Raw genomic sequence first — 17,339 nt, 5'->3', positions numbered from 1 at the left:
GATAGTGCAGTAAGGTGTGAAAGGGGAAGGTAGAGAGCCGGTAAGAAAACCAGAGGGTGAAGAAAAGGCTGGAAGAGATAGAGGGTGGAGAGAGGGAGAGTCTGGGATGGAAAGACAGTAGGGAGGGATAGAGAGAATAACCATAGAGAACAAAACAGGGAATAAACAGATCTGCTGTTTTGACAAAACTCATACTGGGTTGCTGATTTATGTCTTAGCCCACACTGGAGTAAATTTGGAGTGTGTTTGGTGTGTGTGTGCAGGTATTTGTGTGGTATTTGTGTGTTAGCTTGCATGTGTGAGTGTGAAAGTTGTAGTCTGTGTTTGACCACACTGAAGCTCTGTGGTGGCTGTTTACTGGGCCACAGTGGGTAAAGGGTCAATTTGTGACCAAGTGGAATATAAATATTTCTGTTTAGTCTTTCAGTTTGGCCCCGGGAGAACTGCCATGGCTTGTGGGTTTCTATACAACACAAGCGACTCAATATATCGGGCAGAATCTCTCTGAAAAGCGGCCCCATGTTGCCTTTGACGCAGAGCACCGTATGTGTTTCAGTGTGGTTTCTCAGTGAGTCCTAACTGTCCTTGCATGGCGACACCGCGTGTAGTCGGATCCGATCGACAGGCTTTCTCTCCCTCTCTCTGCGCCCTTTGACCTTTTGAGCTCTGGGGATCAGGGAGACCGCACCCTCACCCGCCTGCTTACAGAGGGAGGTTGCCTCTAGTGACTGATCCACGGTCAGATCTGAACCGCGATTGAAGCTACACGTGGGAGGGAAACTGAACTGAGCAGGGATCTGTGTTTAGAGGCAACTTCAACCCGCTTGCTTTCCACTCCCTCTCCTAGGAGAGATGCTCTCGCAGGTGTTTTCATTTCACAACTTGACACTGTTCTTATTTTGTGTGTGTGTGCATGTATGCATGTGTGCGTGTGTGTGTTTGTATGTATGTGTGTAAAGGGTGACGCTTCTAAATCGGGTTCAGAGATAGATTCCTTCGCTCGCAGTATGGAGGATGTGAACGGCAGCAAGAAGGATTTATCGGCCTCTGCAGGTGAGGCACACACACAAACACAAACGCACACACACATTGAATGACTTCACTCCGCAAGAATTTAATCATGCTATAACAAGAATGCAAATGATCTAAATCAGCCCTCTTATGATTTCTCAAAGCTCCTATTAAAACACTTAGCAAAACTTGTACCATCTGTATTTGCACAATTAACTGCTTGGCATTTTCCCTCACTAATCTTTGGTAGATCCCTGCAGATTACATACTGTGTCGTGTTTGCCAAAAAATGTAGGTAAAGCTGTGCGAGTTAGGCCTAAAGCCTCACAAGCCTATCCCGTTTAAACACCCCCCACCTGTTTCTGTATGTCTGTAAAGTCCTGCTCTTAGTCTTTTCCCAGTTGGCTCCCTACCACACTCGGCGGGCACGTGCCTGTCTCCCCGCACAGCATCAAACCACACAGCAGCCTCATCCATAATTCCTCATACGTCGGCTCCCTATCCTGTCTAATTACTGTTCCCCCAGACTGAAAAGCCCTATGGAAGCACTACCGTACAGAGCAGAACTCCCAGACGTATCGCCTCCCCTTCTCCCCCTTCAGATGGACTGTAGAAAACTGCTTAGATAGCTGAAAGAGCCTAATTTACATCCTCTAGGCTGAGGATAAAGGTTGGAAGACGGAGGAATTAGCGTTATTAAAGTTGCATTCCCCACCGCATGTCATGTATTTGTGTTGCTGCCGAAGATAATATTCCCTCACACGCATCCCATAAGATTAAGGCCCTGTTGAAATATTCATGCTGCTGAATAACAGTATGAGGCATCCATTTTTTAGTGCGCTGTGTTACTGCGGCTATACTTGTATAGGGTTTCCTCGTGTTCCCGCAGTGCTCCTCCCCATGCGCCTCCTCTTCCTCATCTTCCTCCTCTTGTTTTTCAATTTAGCACCCTCATTCCTCTCCATCTCCCTTTTTTCCCCCTCCTGTTTTGTCTTTCCCTCACCTCAGTCTCTCACCTCCGTTGCCCTCTCTTCACCGCCGGCCTCCTTAATCCCTTCACCTCATTCACACTCCATTTCTCTCCTCCATTCTTTACATTAAGCCCCGGTCATCTTTAATCCTCTCTATCCCCCGTTTCCTTTGCGCTTTACTTCACCCCCGCTAAAATGTGATTCTCCCCATCCCTCTCCGCTTTACTAGTAGTGCCCATAAACGGTCATGTGGATCTGAAGAGCAGCCTGACTCCTCCTCTGATCACCCACACGGCGGCCACCCCCATGCCCGTGCCCAAGCTGCCCACCACAGGTGACCCCGTCCTGGGCTACGAGTCCCGCCGAGGCAGCAACGTCTCCATAGACCCGGCCTGCTACGACAAGTCACCGGTTAGTACGCCGTTTAGCCACCGTGTTCCATTTCTCTACTCCACACTGAAACCTTTCGACCGTAAAGGAGAAGTTCAGCGATTTTGGACCTATATATAATTTGTCTCTTACATATCTGTAGTACTTCTCCACAGAGAGTTTTGGCTCCAGAGTCTGCTGTCGGTTGAAACAGGGAACTCCGTTGCCTCTTGCTGCTAACAATGAGTTCAAACAGGGTTTGACAAAATATCTCCACAAAAGCCAGTCTGTAAAAACTATATGGCGAGCAAGCGACGTATTTATATTCACAACCTGGAAAGCAGCAGCACTGCACCATTTCCACTCAGTTGATCGTCTTCTACCAAACTCTACTGTTTACTGACTGTCCAAAACTAGATCACGGCGCCAGTAACGCACTTTAACCCCACAGCAGTTTGTGCTGCGGCAAAGAAAAATAGTTCTGTGATTTCCTGATTAGTGAAAGTGTGTGAAATGGAGGAACTGTGTCATGTTTACTCTCAACTCCGCTGTGGAGCCTACAAATGGCTTTTTTGGCTAACCCCATTCACTCAATGTTAGCAGCAAGAGGCTAGCAACAGGAGCTCGCTGTTTCAACCGACAGCTGACTCTGGAGTCAGTATTCTCTGTGGGCAACTAGTTCATGTATGTAAGAGACAAATTATATATAGGTCCAAAATCGCCAAATTTATCCTTTAAACCACGTAACAGCAGCTTTCTACATGCTTCCTCGCTGCTGCAACAGTTGTCTCTCAGTCATCAACGCTTTCATCTGTTCTTGCTCGGATTACTGCAACTCTCTGTATTCCTGCATCATTCAGAAGGATTCTCACTGGAACCAAAAGATAAGATTACATCACCCTGATTTTAGCATCTTTACACTGGTTACCTGTTAGATTCAGAATTGATTTTAAGATTGTGCGATTGTGCGATTCTGCACTTTTAAGGCACGGATGGGTCTGGTACTAAAATCACAGACCTCTTAACCCCATACAAGCTTGATCACAGCCTGACGTCCACAGGCAGGTTCCTATTCACTGTTCCATGGGTTAGATCAAAAACAAGAGGTTCCTATTGGCTGTTCCATTAAAAAGAAAAGAGGCAATCTGAAGGGCATTCGCCATCAGATCCCCAAGACTTTTATGAAATCACTTCTTAACAAGCATTTTTAATAGACTTGCTTTTGTTTAAAGGTCTTTAATTAATTGATCTTGACCTCCCTTTTATTGTTTTCTTTCATGTTTCTTGCCCTGCTTTTAAATTTCTTACCTCGCTTTCACTGCTTTTGACAGTGAAAGCAACGAAAGCTGTCTGTTTCTATGTCTGTGTTTATTTTTTTTGGTAAAGCATGACTTGTCTTTTGAAAAGTTGTATATATGTTGTTATTATGGTAATGATGATGATGATGATTATTATTATTCCTCCCCTACACAACAAGAAGCAATGAGGAAAAAGCATTCTCATATAGTAATCCTGTTGCAGCATGTCATGAGGCCACGGTTAATACCATGTGTGTGAGGATAAGTACCTCCCCACCCATGTCTCTCCGACTTCATTGTATCTGCCCTGCTGATGTGTTGAGGTCATGATGATTGATGATGATTAATGTGGCGTGCCAGTCCGACACTCAGCGGTGCCCACACTCCACTTACTGCTGCCACTGCCACTCTCTGTTTGACAAACTGGTGATCAGGATAAAGGCCTGGGAAAATAAGCCCAGTTCTCTACATCTGCTCCTGTCTGTCAAAGTGAATCTCAATTCAATTCAAGTCCATTCCACTCAATTCAACTCAATTCAGTGTGCTTTATTGGCATAAAGTGTGTGTGTGTGTGTGTGTGTGTGTGTGCTTCATTGCCTGGCCAGTGGAGGATCTGGGTTGCTGCGAAATCAGTTCCTCCACCGCATCTTGTGGAAGTTTGTGTTTATGTGGAAGCAAAGATATAATGTGAATGAATCTCTCTCTCTCTCTCTCTTTGTCTCTCACTTCATCACTCTGCCTTCCTCTTCATCCTCCTCCTCCAGACCAGTGCCCGTAGCTCCTCCCCCTACGCCCCGTGGAGCTCCGGCAGCGGCTGGACCAGCCGTCGATCCAGCTGGAACAGCCTGGGTCGCGCCCCGTCGCTCAAACGGCAGAAGCGGCAGTCCGGGGAGCGGCGGTCGCTCCTCTCCGGGGAGGGCGGCTCCAGCTCGGAGGACGGGGAGGGTGGAGGAGAAGGAGGGGGAGGGTTGATGGAGGACGACGATGCCTCCCTGGCCAGGACGGACTCCATGTCCCAGTCGCAGACAGGCCCCCGACACCGGAGGATGGAGTCGGTGGAGACTCGGAGCTCCATGGACTTGCCCCCTGACACTCTGCTGCAGGTAGATGCTCTATGCCATTCATCATCCTCTGCCACGCCTCATTTGTCATCTTCAGGTTATAGCTGATAATATGACACCTGACTTGGTGCACAATGAGAGTAACAGAACTAGTTGGATTGATACAAAAAGTACCACAAAACATGGTCTTGCTGATATTAGTAACATTTACATATCAATTCATGGTTCAACACAACGCAATTTCCCTCAATAACCCAGGTTTCCATGGATTTATTTGATTTAATAGTTAGGTTAGTTTACTCAGGGGAGGATGTGACACAGTGAGATCCAACAGGCGGCCATCTGGATACAAGACGAAAAATGTCAGAACATTTTGTCAGATTTTTATGCTCACACAGAATGCAACACATGATACATGAGTAAGGAAACAAACGCAACACTGCTGCATCCAGGTCAGCTTTGCAACCTGTTTGCCACATGTACACGTTTAAAAACTGAGTCAGTTAGGATTAAGGTGTTTGCGTAGCCAGATAAAGCAAAAGATTGTACAGAACTCTAGGTGAGTTAACCAGGTTATACTTACATTGATCAAGTGGCAACAAGTAGCAACATCCTATTTGTGACAGGAAGCAACAGGGTTTATGGGAAATATCTTAACTTTGAGAAACAAAAACACTAACAATAACACTGCCGTGAGATAGAGGCAACCAATCATCATTATACCAAGCATTATTATACCAAGGATAACAATTCATTTGACAATGATGTACTGATGTTTAATAATGTAGCACCTTTGAGATAATCAGACTATAGCATTTACTTGGCAATTGCTATAGTATTGGTAGGTTAAGACCAGACTATCAATGTGGATGTAAATATACCCACTCTTTCTCTCTCCCTCCTTCCCCTCCATTTCCCTATAGGTGCCCTACCTGTACCGCTCAGCCAGCATGCACAGCTCCAGACCGCCCTCGCTGGGCCACCTGCGGCCCCCAGAGCACAGTGACTGTAACGGGAAGGGCTCTCCATCGACCCTGGGCCCCACACAGCTCTCCCTGGAGGACAATACTGAAGACGACAATGCGGAGGAGGAGGCCAACCTGGTTAGTCTACATGTCTGTATATGTGTGTGGTCCTGTCTTTTTTAGGACCAAATCTCCTCACAGGCATAGAAAGATGAGGAAAATCCTCCACAGTTAGGACATTTTGGTGGTTCTCACTTGTAGAAGGGGTCAGTGTATTGTTTGGACTTGAGTTTAGGGTTAAGATTAGAATTACGATTAGGTTAAGGTTAGTCATGTAAAGGTGAGGGTTAAGGGTTGGGGAATGAACGTATGGAAGGTCCTTACAAGTAATACAAACATTTCTGTGTGTGTAATAATAATAATAATAAACTTAATCATATAGCACTTTTTCAAAACGGAGATAAAAAATGTGCTTTAACAAGCAAACAAAAGCAAAACTAGGTAAATAGTAGCAAATAGAAGGTAAAAACAACATAATAGAAACTGCAGTTTTGTGTGTGTATGTGAGTGTGCAACATAAACCAGAAAGATTGCATCTGTGGAGCATGGTTGTTGGGCACAATATATGACAGGAAGTGATTGCATATGTATGAATAATACATGTACTGTGTATGTATGAGTATATGAGTATAACTCTTTGCCTCTGGCTCGCTGCAGGGTCGTTTTGCCAGATTGTTCCGCTGGTTGGAGAAGAAGCAGCCAGAGTGGTGTCGACAGAGAGATACCTGGTCGCTCTACCTCTTCCCTCCTGAGTCTAGGTAGGCCTCACTCCTCTCCTCCTCTCTCCATCCCTCCACCCTCTCCTCAGTTTTGCAGGTTCTTCAGCCTATAGTTTGGTGGCCTTATGGTATATTCGCTTAGGGGCAGTATGTGGTAGACAGCAAATGATATGTTCGCTGTTCAACTTTTGCCTCCTGCTACGATGATGAAGACAAACCGAATGTTGAAATATCTAGCAAAATGATGTAGCCACATACATTTACGCACCTGCTCTCCTTGTCTTGTCTTCCAACGAAGATAAGTAATGAATAAGCAAGAGATTTCTTCTTCTGATTGTGCTTTGGTTTGCTTTGGCTTGGCAATTCCTATTTGGCTTTCTATAAATTTACAGTGGGAATAATCTTAAATCATTTCTGCAAAATATAACCACTTAGATATTTTTAAATGAATTAAAAGCCACACAACGCTATTTACACAATCAATTTTGATTAAAATCACCTTGGCAAGGAGAAGGCTATTTATCATTGCAGTTGACTGACATCCCGCAATGCCGACTGGTATGACATGTGTTTTTACGCCGCAGTGTGAACGCTGCATTATTTCTTTCCCTCCCATATTGAATCCTATTCCCTCCCACATTTTCACTTCAGACGTCTCTTTTATCTGTGCATTTCTGCCATGTCAGGGGTGAGTAAGCAGGAGCAGAGGGAAGGAAGGAGGGAGGGAGGGAGGGAAGGAGGAGTTTTTTTTTCCTATTGAGTGCTGCGTGTTTTCTCAGCCACGTGCTGAATCCATCCCTTCCCTCCCTCCCCCCCTCTCTCTCTCTCTCCCTAACTTCACTCCTCCTCCCCTCTGGGGCTTTGATCTGTGTGTCTCTGCTGTCTGTTTAGAGGATGCGGCTGGGAAGGCAACACCAAGCAACACGTTGGCCCCTGCTTGCCTGTGCTGCCACAGCACCACACTATATTAATTAAACATCAAACACCCCATCCCACCCCACACACATACACACATACACAGCACCATCCGCCATGCCTTCCTCCTTCCTACCGTAAAGCTGGCAAATACCTATGTTTATATCTCTGTTCTCTACTGATTTGCGTATTTGCATCAAAAGTTTTGGACGCACTACGCCCCTGTTGGATATATTATATAATCTGGAAAAGGTTAATAGGAAAAAGCTCCCTCTGGTCTTTTGCTGTCAGAGTATTAAGGAAACTGAAGGAGCTTGGCTCAAATTGGGCCTCTAGCCGGCTTCCAGTCGCAGCGGGCTGCAGGGTTTGGCCGGCGCTGAGTGGCAGTGAGGACACGCGCTCCGCATGGCGTCCATTCTGGCCCTGAACCGCCGCAGAAGCCTGCCTGTGCTCACAATCACATCAAGAGACAGCGGCATGGTGGGAGACCGGAGTCCAGCGGCTTTCACACGGACCAGAGTTCACTTCAACCTGCCTTTGTGCTCGCTGCTGCTACTGCCGCCGATTACTGCAGGGGAAGTTTTTAATGAGCGGAGGAGTCGGCCGGCTATGTAGTCACACTGTGATCCGATTGGATGTGTTCGCCACAAGAAAGGACTCGGTAACTTACTGCGGTCCCTCAACGTGGGGAACAGGGACACGCAGGGGTGCTTGAGGGTGGTGCAGGAGCTCCCCAGTACGTGATCAGACTAGATTATGTGTGACTGTAATGATCCTTGCGGGGAAATTGGGTCATCTCAGCAGCAGAGAACAAGATACTGATGAGAATAGAACACATAGAGAGCAGTGAAGATGTTCAAAAAGTAATAATCTGTGACATTTCCATACAAATAAATGTCCATAGGTTTTCACAATAGTGATTCAGCCTATAGCCAGTAGAAAGATTTTACATTTGCTGTTCTAAACACTCAATATTCAATATTGTAAGCTATTCAGTGTATATTCAATAGAGTAATATAGTGAAGAACAATTCACTTTTATTGTTGTTTCTCAAAAGTACAGCATATTTCCCATAAACATATATTATAATAAGCACTGCTGAGGTCTTCAGCAATGTGACTATTTATTTTAGGGGTCCTCATCATGAAAAAGTCAGAGAATCCCCTTGTTCCACAATAAATGCCTGACTTTCTGACTAATGAAGTCTAATGAAGTGTTAAAACGCACTTCATGACATTTGAAACGTTAAAAAAGCGTAATCGATATTTAAGCTAATTATGTCAACTGTCATTCAGAAGCATTGATGTCACAAAACTCAAAAGGTCAGTAAATGTCATCGGAGGGAGAAGTTGTCAAAATATTTTTTATGCGTGCATCCATGCATCAAGATAATGTCGAAGACGGGTCTGACGGGAAGTTGTATTTTTGCTTTTGAATGCGTGGTAGCAATAGTTTTCCCGAGGCTTGTATGTGTGTGTGTGTGTGTGTGAGAGAGAGTCTTGGGGGGCGGGGGGGCATTTGAACTTGACATTAAAGTCCTCAGCCAGACGTTCGCCCTTCCAGCCGTGGGAGTGGAGCTGGCATGGGAAGTGTGTGTTTGCCTGTGTACCATGTGTCCTCCCTCCCCTTGAAGAAAGCCCATGAATTCTTTAACATCAAGGCTCTGGCGTGCAGATATCAAAGAGGAATTAGCTCAGCCAGTCTGTAACCGTATGAATAACGATCTCTGCACTCGGATCACACACACACACACACACACACACACACAAACTCAGCAAGTGTTGACACAATTGTGTCTGCATCGCCAAATAAAGCCGAAAATCCAGATCTGAGGCTCGCAATATTGCCCCCCGCTGTACACTTAGACAGATATGAGCCATCAAAGCGGATTTGATGCACGGTTTAATCCCTTCCAGTGCCATATATCACAACCGTTTCCTCTTTCCCTCACTCTGTTCTCCCTCGCTAAAGGCCTAGGAGAACCTTTTCATGTACGGTAATGAAAGTCAAGCATAATTAATGACTCCTAATTCTACAATGGTTCATTACCGAGTTACTGTATGCGAGACAAGCTCTCTTAAATTGAATGGGAATCTTTCATTACTTGTGTGCGCAGCGTGTTTCAGTCCATGTCCTTGTCATATGTAAGATATTCGGTCAGGTTTTACGGGACATGTCTTTTTATTGCAATGTGAGCATTTATATTGTGAGAAATACTGAGCCATAACCTGGATAGGGTTTTGTGTTTGTGGTAAGAAATGCGAAACTCTGAGGAATTATTTCATTTTTTGTACCAAAACACACACTTGTTAGAACTCACACTTGTTCAATAGCACCCTTGCATTTAGTAGCATACAATGTATCAAGTCAAATGATTACAGTTTTTAATTTCTGCCTGTTGCTGCTATTGTTTGGCAGGTTTCGGATCATCTGCAATAAGATCATCACCCATAAGATGTTTGACCACGTGGTGCTGGTCATCATCTTCCTCAACTGCATCACTATCGCCATGGAGAGGCCTCGCATCGACCCCGGCAGTGCGGTGAGCATCACAACACACACACACACACACACACTTACAAATGTACACACACTTTGACTGTTGTTCGCTCTCGAAAGTCGGAGACAAAGTGTATAAAAATATGCGTGTAATGCTTTCATAGGCTTCAATGACAACCACAGAAAGAGGTAAAAAACAGAAAAACAGACTGAAAGACAGCTAGATAAACAAACAGGCACACACACACACACGTATATACACACACACACACACACACACACACTCCAGGGGGATGTGTAGACTCAATCACAAAGAAAACTCGGTGCCAGCTCACAGAACTCCAGAAGACAAGGAGAAAGTGTAGCTACCTGTCATTACGTACAGCCTCAGTAGTTGTTCAAACAAACACGCACACACACACACACACACACACACACACACACAGTGGAAATACAAGTTTGTTCCGCTAAGGGCAGTAGAGCATAACGTTGTGTAAGCAGAGAACCGCTAATGTTTGATTGTGAGCCAGTAGCTTTGGGTAATGTGTGCTATACCCCTGTATACTACTGCACTGCATCATCAACACCGTCACCTCCTTGGCTAATGCACCAGCCCCTCAGGCCTGGGAGTGCTGGCTGCATGCCTTGCTGCAGCACACCCACACACACACACACACACACACACACACACACACACATCTACTCCCCTTCCTGCCCTTTCCTAGTCCCGGCAATAGCAGCAGCAGCAGTGAAAGCAGCAGTTGAACACAGCCTGGCCGCTCCATGCATAAACACACTAATTATCACTGTTTGATTTTTTTTTCTCCCTCACCGAGCGAGGTAGCGAGCGTTCCCACGGACGGGCCTAATTGCGGTTCGGTCTCGCCGGAACGCTCGGTTCTGCTTGTTTTGCGACCGAAACACGGAGGAGACGGTGCCGTCGTAATTGATTCAATTATCTGTGGGCTGGCGTACGTGGCTAATGTCCAGGAAAGGAGATGTTTAACAAATGGAGGCTGCCCCGCAGGCCGCTCGGTCTCATCAGGGCAGCAAGATGAGACGGGTGGCTTTTCTCTGTCGCTCGCTCTCTTGCTTACACACACAAGCACCCGCGCGTATGTACACACCACACCAGCCACACTAAACCTGCGATCAGAGACCCGACATTTTAGGATGCACATATATTTTGTCGGCTTCCTCCCCTGCTGTAATGTCCAGCCCGCACCCTGAGGCTATTATTGAAATGAGATGGAAATGTATGATGCAGCAAGTAGCAAGAAGCAAGAGAATGAACAGTCATTACGGCTTCAAGCCCTGATGCTTATTTCTCTAGATCTCATTTGGGTGGTCATTGCAGGATGCTATTTGTTTTTCAGTGTGGGTTGCTTTGAATTAATGAGGCTGATTGTGAGTCGATTTCCACTCACTGATGCAGTTTTGGCAGTGTATAACAACCAAACAATGTTCAATTTATCACTCCGCTGCTTGTGTACAGCTACTGCTTTGCATTACCTGCTGTACTTTACTGGTACTGTGTGCCTTAGCTAGACAAAGATACATGTTAGTTACTTTAAATAGGAATTTGCTCACTGTTACAGAGATAAAATGTTTTAGTCATGACATTTCAGTGTGGAATGCAGGCTGAATAATTAGTTTATTGTCCTGGAAGTGATGTCAGACAATTTGGCTTTGGCTTTCAGCGCATTGCTGTTTTGGTTTGGTGCTGGAGGTTGCCTGGATACTCCCTTCCTGTAGCTCAGTGGAGATGATTGAGGATGATTATACCACCTATTATGATTTATTATACCTAATTGAGCTGGGGGACAATACATCACTGTCTGGAGCTCTAAATTGAATTATATCAGCATCAACTTCATAAATTACAACCAATCTAAGCTTTCAGCGGCCGCGTCATCTTCTCCAGAGAGCGTTAAGATGGAGAGGTGGCGCTACAAGCCTCGCATTCGTCTTTGAAAGGCCATGATGAAAGCTTGCCGGGAACAGATACTCTCAGTGTGGGTTGACCATGTTTTCTGTTGTTCAGAGGACTGGAAGGGCTTGTGATTGCGTGATTTAAAGCTGCACTAGGCAAGATTCTTATGTAAAAATACTCCTATCAGCCGAAATCACAAAGTGGGGCTGCAATAGAGAAGAGCCTCCCATCCCCAGTAATTTATATGCTGTAATTTTACCCTATTTGCCCAAATTGTTATCATTATTATTTAGGTGCCAGGTATGGTTATTGGTGGGAAAACGGGATATATCAAAAACAGCAAAATACAAAACTATCTCCTAAATGGTAGCGAGCGATCACTCCATCCAGAGAAAGATGGACTCTCCAAGGATGGCTGAACTAAGAGACACTTAGTTACTGATGCCATTTGGAGCCGCCTGCATGTGAAATTGCCGAGTGCAGCTTTAACCACTCATGCAAGAATACCAGTGGCTCCTACTGGAAGTGTTAAGTATCGGCTGTTGTTCATAACGGCCTGTAACTCAGCAAAGTGTCTCTGGGTTTATGTCGCAGCCTGGTTTCTGCCATTATGTTCAGCATTACCTCAGACTAGGCCTAGTTGGAATGAGGTTTTCAGGCTGGTAGCTGGTGGTTCCCTCAGTGGGTCTCTGAGCTGTGGCTGGAGACGCTGGATGCCAGGCAGTAGACCGGGAATAACAGCACCGCAGGAGCGAGGGATGAGAAATGGATAAGTGCAGGGCAACGGGGAGATGTTCTAATCCTTTTGAAAGAGCCCTGGATTCCCGGCACTGTCTCTTGTGACCTCTGTTCCTTTCAATCCTCATCTCAAAATACTCCAGGAGCAGTAGCAGAAGCCCCCGCTGCATCTGTAACGGTACATGCAGACCGAGCCGACTACTTCGCTTGTGGCCATTTCATTGGGTACAAACATCCAAGCAAATTCTTGGTTTGTTTAACATTGTTTTTTTTAATGGAGTCCTATTTTGTATTTATCATTTTCTTCATTTCATTTATTTTTGCCCAAATATAATTCATAAGCATACTTATGGAAAACAAGCTAGCTAAGTGGCTACAGCTATTTGGATGTGAAGGGATAGTTAAGCTAGCAAGCTAACATTACTTGTTTAGCCTACCGGAGCTAAAGTTAGTATTTAAGGCTGCCTTCGCTAATGTTACTCACCAGGAAGACCAACAATCCAGCCTTTTGCCTGAATATGATTGGTTCTTGTGCGGTGGCCGTCGTGCTCATTTGCATAATATAAATTCTTTCAATGTTTCTCATCACGTTGCGGGCACACGGTTATTCACTTGTCATAGAAAACGAATGGAGACAAACTGTTTACCTTGTGAAATCGCATCTAGTGTGCAATGCATTTTCCCTCCTCTTTCTCTCTCCATCTCTCTCTCTCTACTCTCTGCCTTCCCCCACCCCTCTCTCATTCCATACTGCATGCCTGTTGTTCGTTTATAATGAATGAATGTATGAAGCCTCTTTCGCAGAGGACAGGAATGGCCGCTGTCAAGCCTGGAATTTATAAACCCTCTAAACTCCAGCATTCCCAGTGATGTCATGGCCGACATTCCCAGAGACATCAGAAATAAGTCACAACTCTGCAGGACTGCCATCCGTCTGTGTACAGTGTGTGTGTGTGCGTGTGTGTGTGTTTGTGTTTTTCAGCGTGTGTGACGGTAGCAGAAGGTCGTGGGAAAGGCAACCACCTACACACACACACACACACACACACACACACACACACTTACAGAAGCAGCATAGGGTCTTGTCTCCCCAGACACTGGGGAAGTAGGGTAAATAAGCAGTCGGTGAGAGGATTTCATTCCTGCTAGCCTGCTTGTTTTCTCTCCTCAGTCCTTGTTTAGCTTAGTAAACAGGCTCCCATCCTCTCCCACTTCCACACACACCGCCGAGCCATGCCGCCTCAGGCAACAGGAGGTATGGGAGCTGCATGGGAGTACGGTACTGTGAGTGTGTATAGATGGAGGACTAATAGCTTGGTGTTCACGGTGTGTGTTGGGTTGCTTGGGCCCTGGCGAAACAAAAAGAGTGCTTGTTTCCTGGAACTGATGAAAATAGAAGAACTGATGCAATATGTTGCTTTCACTGCAGAAATGTCCAACTTAAGATTTTTCATCTCATATTCATTATTAATTGGGCAGGTGAGATAATTCCACATTTCCAATGCAGTCCAATTCAATTGATACTGGCATTTTCTATAAGCAAAGTGTCAATATCTTGAAAGAAGAATAAAGCAGATCACTCCACTAGTATCAAGAAAATGACACAACATTATTGAAACAAATTAATTTGTATTAGTATCAAGTGTGATTATCTCAACCTCATTGGCAGATTTCTTCACTTAGAGCTGAATACAAGATTAAATGTCTTCTCTGCATATTTGTTGCAGCGCTTATGAAGAGTAAGCCTTAGTAGTTTATGCCAGCCATCATTAGTGAGGGAAATTGGGATGTTTGTACACAGATGTTCTCAGATGCACAGTGTATGAGTAAATTAGCTCCCTCACACATTATTCAGCTAAAACAGTGTTTTGTAGATCAACTTAAAAGCAGATGAAAACATACGGCTCGACTGGTGTGTTGGCAGTCGACGGGGTAAACAACAGAAACACCCATAGCTCATACGCACAGATTCACCTTGACATTGCAAAACCAGTGTTTCGACAGCAAAAAAAGTTTTAACTATGTTTAGATTAACAAAGAAAATGATAACTTGGCTGTTGAAATGTTGGTTTCATAAGGTCCTGTTTCATTTGGGCAACAACGTATGTACCTCAACCTTGTCTCTCCCTCTCTCACTCCTCTATCCTTCCTTCTCTCTCCCCTTTCCTTTTGCAGGAGCGGATCTTCCTAACGTTGTCCAACTACATCTTCACAGCGATCTTTGTGACTGAGATGACCGTAAAGGTAAGTGACTCTGGAGTCCACCTATAGCAGCAGTTTTAAAAGAGAAGCCACAACAAGTACCATTGACTCACTTCCCAAGCTGATTTTGATCATCATATATGTTCATTGCATGTTAGATTGTGCAACGGGACACAAAGTACAAGTACAAATCTTGACATTAGCCTTGCAAGAGGTATCCTACATCCTATGACCGATCTTCACTCATGATTATCCTTTCAATTTGTACATGTACCAGCATGTCATCACTGACTGCTGTATTCTTATTGGTTACTCAGTGGAAAAGAGTCGTAACCACACTGTAACACCAGCCACTATGTGGCAAAAGTTTTAGAGTTTTCAGAACTTTTTTGGATCCTAGAATCTGACGCAGGGACCCTAATCATCCGTCCCCCGCCTTGAACAACACAAGACTGACTACCATCATTCAAAGAGTTTGCCCAGGATGTGAACATTTTGTCTGGGAGAGTAAAATAGTAACCAAAGACTCCAAAAATTGATTGGACACAAAGCCTCAGAGAAAACACGACTTCTGCCCGACAGCCGCCTATACTGTAAGCTGCACAAACACACAGGGAGAGAGAGACAAGAAGACGAGAATGGGAGGAAGAGAGCGAGAAATCGAGACTCAAACAGACACACATGCAAAATGCACACGCACTAACACACACACACACACAATCAGGGCTGTTTCATAATGCTAAGCGGAGGATTGTCTCGCCAGTATTCAAATGGCCCAGCTTTGAATGGAGGTCCATGCCGGCGTGGGCAGGAGCGAGAGGAGGCGGAGGGGAGGAAAGTTCATGGGTGTCACTCATTCAATTCTCTATTTTTGGTCCCAATGCGATTGCAGAGCTCACAGACTTAGGGGCCTGCACACACACACACACACACACACACACACACACACACATATAGTACTGGCCACACTGTTTGATTTCCAAGTGATCTCCAGGGAAGCGCAGTGCAATAACACCACAGCAATGCCCGCTTAGCACCGACGATGTAGACAAAATCAAAAAGCGGAGGATTTTTGAGGATTACCGCTTTTAATTAGCATTGCGTACAGGAAGTGAGGAGTCAGGAGGAGCTGTCAGGACTGTGGGAACCCCGGGATTTGTAACCCCGACCCGTCTTTGCTCGTCCTTCAAGTTTGATCAGCCCCTTTGATGGTCCCTCAGCCACGTTATTTATATGTGCTTTTATGCATCAACGAGGCACAACATATGCAAATCATGCCTTTTATCATCGTCTCACTCACTTTCTCCCTCCCTCCCTCTCTGTCTCTCTCTCTCATCTATTGAGTTGCAGTAGGTGTTTAGCGATGCAGAAACTTGCATTGTTTGGCCTGATTTAATAAGTTTGAGCTAAAAAATAAAAAAAAAAGTCAGTCTGTTATTTTCTGGAATGCAAATTGCTTTATAGGCAGAATAAAAGATGAGCGGAGCCTATAGAATGAGAAATGAGTCGTGGAAAACTTGCAAGTTTTATATTTGTGGCTGCCAATCTCAAAATAAACAATCACTCTACAAAGCAAATTAACTGTGCATAAGGGACTGTCTGCATCGACTCTTAATGTATCGAATCTAAAAATGTATGTGATAAATAAAAAAGATGACATGACAACAAATAAATCTGCCAACACACAGGCAAAAATATCCATTTTAAGATATATGCGTGTATCCTTTATTACATTTGGAGTTAATATTTCATTTTAAATGTATACTAAACCACAGTCATAGGCCTTCGAGCCATGTATCATAACCCTGTATGTCCCTGATGTGTTCAGATCGTAGCTCTGGGCTGGTGTTTCGGGGACAAGTCCTACCTGAGGAGCAGCTGGAACATTCTGGACGGGATGCTGGTGCTGATTTCCGTCATCGACATCCTGGTGTCTCTCATCTCCAACTCTGGTACCAAGATACTGGGCATGCTCAGGGTGCTGAGGCTGCTGAGGACCCTCAGGCCGCTGCGGTAAGTGGCTCTCCCAGGGACGCATGCATGTACAGACACACACACACAAAGAGAGAGATGGGACAGGGTCATGTATACCAGACATAGGTGGAGTTGGGCAAAGTAGGTTTCGACCAAAGCTAATTTTTTTTTTTGTTTGTTTCTTGTAGTATCTTGTTTTTTTGGTATCTTTAGTATCTTTTCATGCCAAACAGTTACAAAAAAATTACAAGGATTCAGTGTTTCTTATCTTGTCAGGGTGAAAAAGCCCCTGAAACCATCATGGGACACTAAAACTCTCCATTAAAAACCAGACTAATGAAATTCTTTTAGGTGGGTTAGCAGCTCCTTAAGGCAAAGTGAGGTAGATTTCATTGCAGGTTTTACAGACTGAACCCCTGAAGCTGTTGAGTAAAATCATATCCTCACCTCCTCCAGTGATTGGCCGATACCTGATCTTCATTAAAAGGCCAATATCGACTCAACCCCACATATCTGTCTAACCCTAGGGTTAAATACTTTTATGTGCCTGACAACGCTTGCCAAAACGTCACACACTCTCATCTCACAATGCTTGACTCGGCATCTGTAGAGGTAGAAGCCTCC

General features: G+C 44.9%; 1 protein-coding gene across 1 annotated transcript in view; it reads left to right on the top strand.

Moving 5' to 3' along the window:
• Nucleotides 1-17,339, top strand: part of cacna1g (calcium channel, voltage-dependent, T type, alpha 1G subunit) — a 196,913-nt gene that overhangs the window by 133,576 nt on the left and 45,998 nt on the right. Inside the window, exons 15-22 of the mRNA XM_071907895.2 lie at nucleotides 960-1,053; nucleotides 2,212-2,393; nucleotides 4,414-4,752; nucleotides 5,634-5,813; nucleotides 6,393-6,493; nucleotides 9,788-9,911; nucleotides 14,715-14,783; nucleotides 16,570-16,754. Of these exons, the coding sequence (XP_071763996.2) occupies nucleotides 960-1,053; nucleotides 2,212-2,393; nucleotides 4,414-4,752; nucleotides 5,634-5,813; nucleotides 6,393-6,493; nucleotides 9,788-9,911; nucleotides 14,715-14,783; nucleotides 16,570-16,754 (1,274 nt within the window). The remainder of the gene's footprint in view (nucleotides 1-959; nucleotides 1,054-2,211; nucleotides 2,394-4,413; nucleotides 4,753-5,633; nucleotides 5,814-6,392; nucleotides 6,494-9,787; nucleotides 9,912-14,714; nucleotides 14,784-16,569; nucleotides 16,755-17,339) is intronic.

The sequence above is a fragment of the Centroberyx gerrardi genome, chromosome 20, assembly GCF_048128805.1.
Source record: "Centroberyx gerrardi isolate f3 chromosome 20, fCenGer3.hap1.cur.20231027, whole genome shotgun sequence".
In the NCBI taxonomy this organism is placed as follows: domain Eukaryota; kingdom Metazoa; phylum Chordata; class Actinopteri; order Beryciformes; family Berycidae; genus Centroberyx; species Centroberyx gerrardi.
Note: the sequence above shows the minus strand (reverse complement) of the source record. Positions and strands in the feature narration are given on the sequence as shown.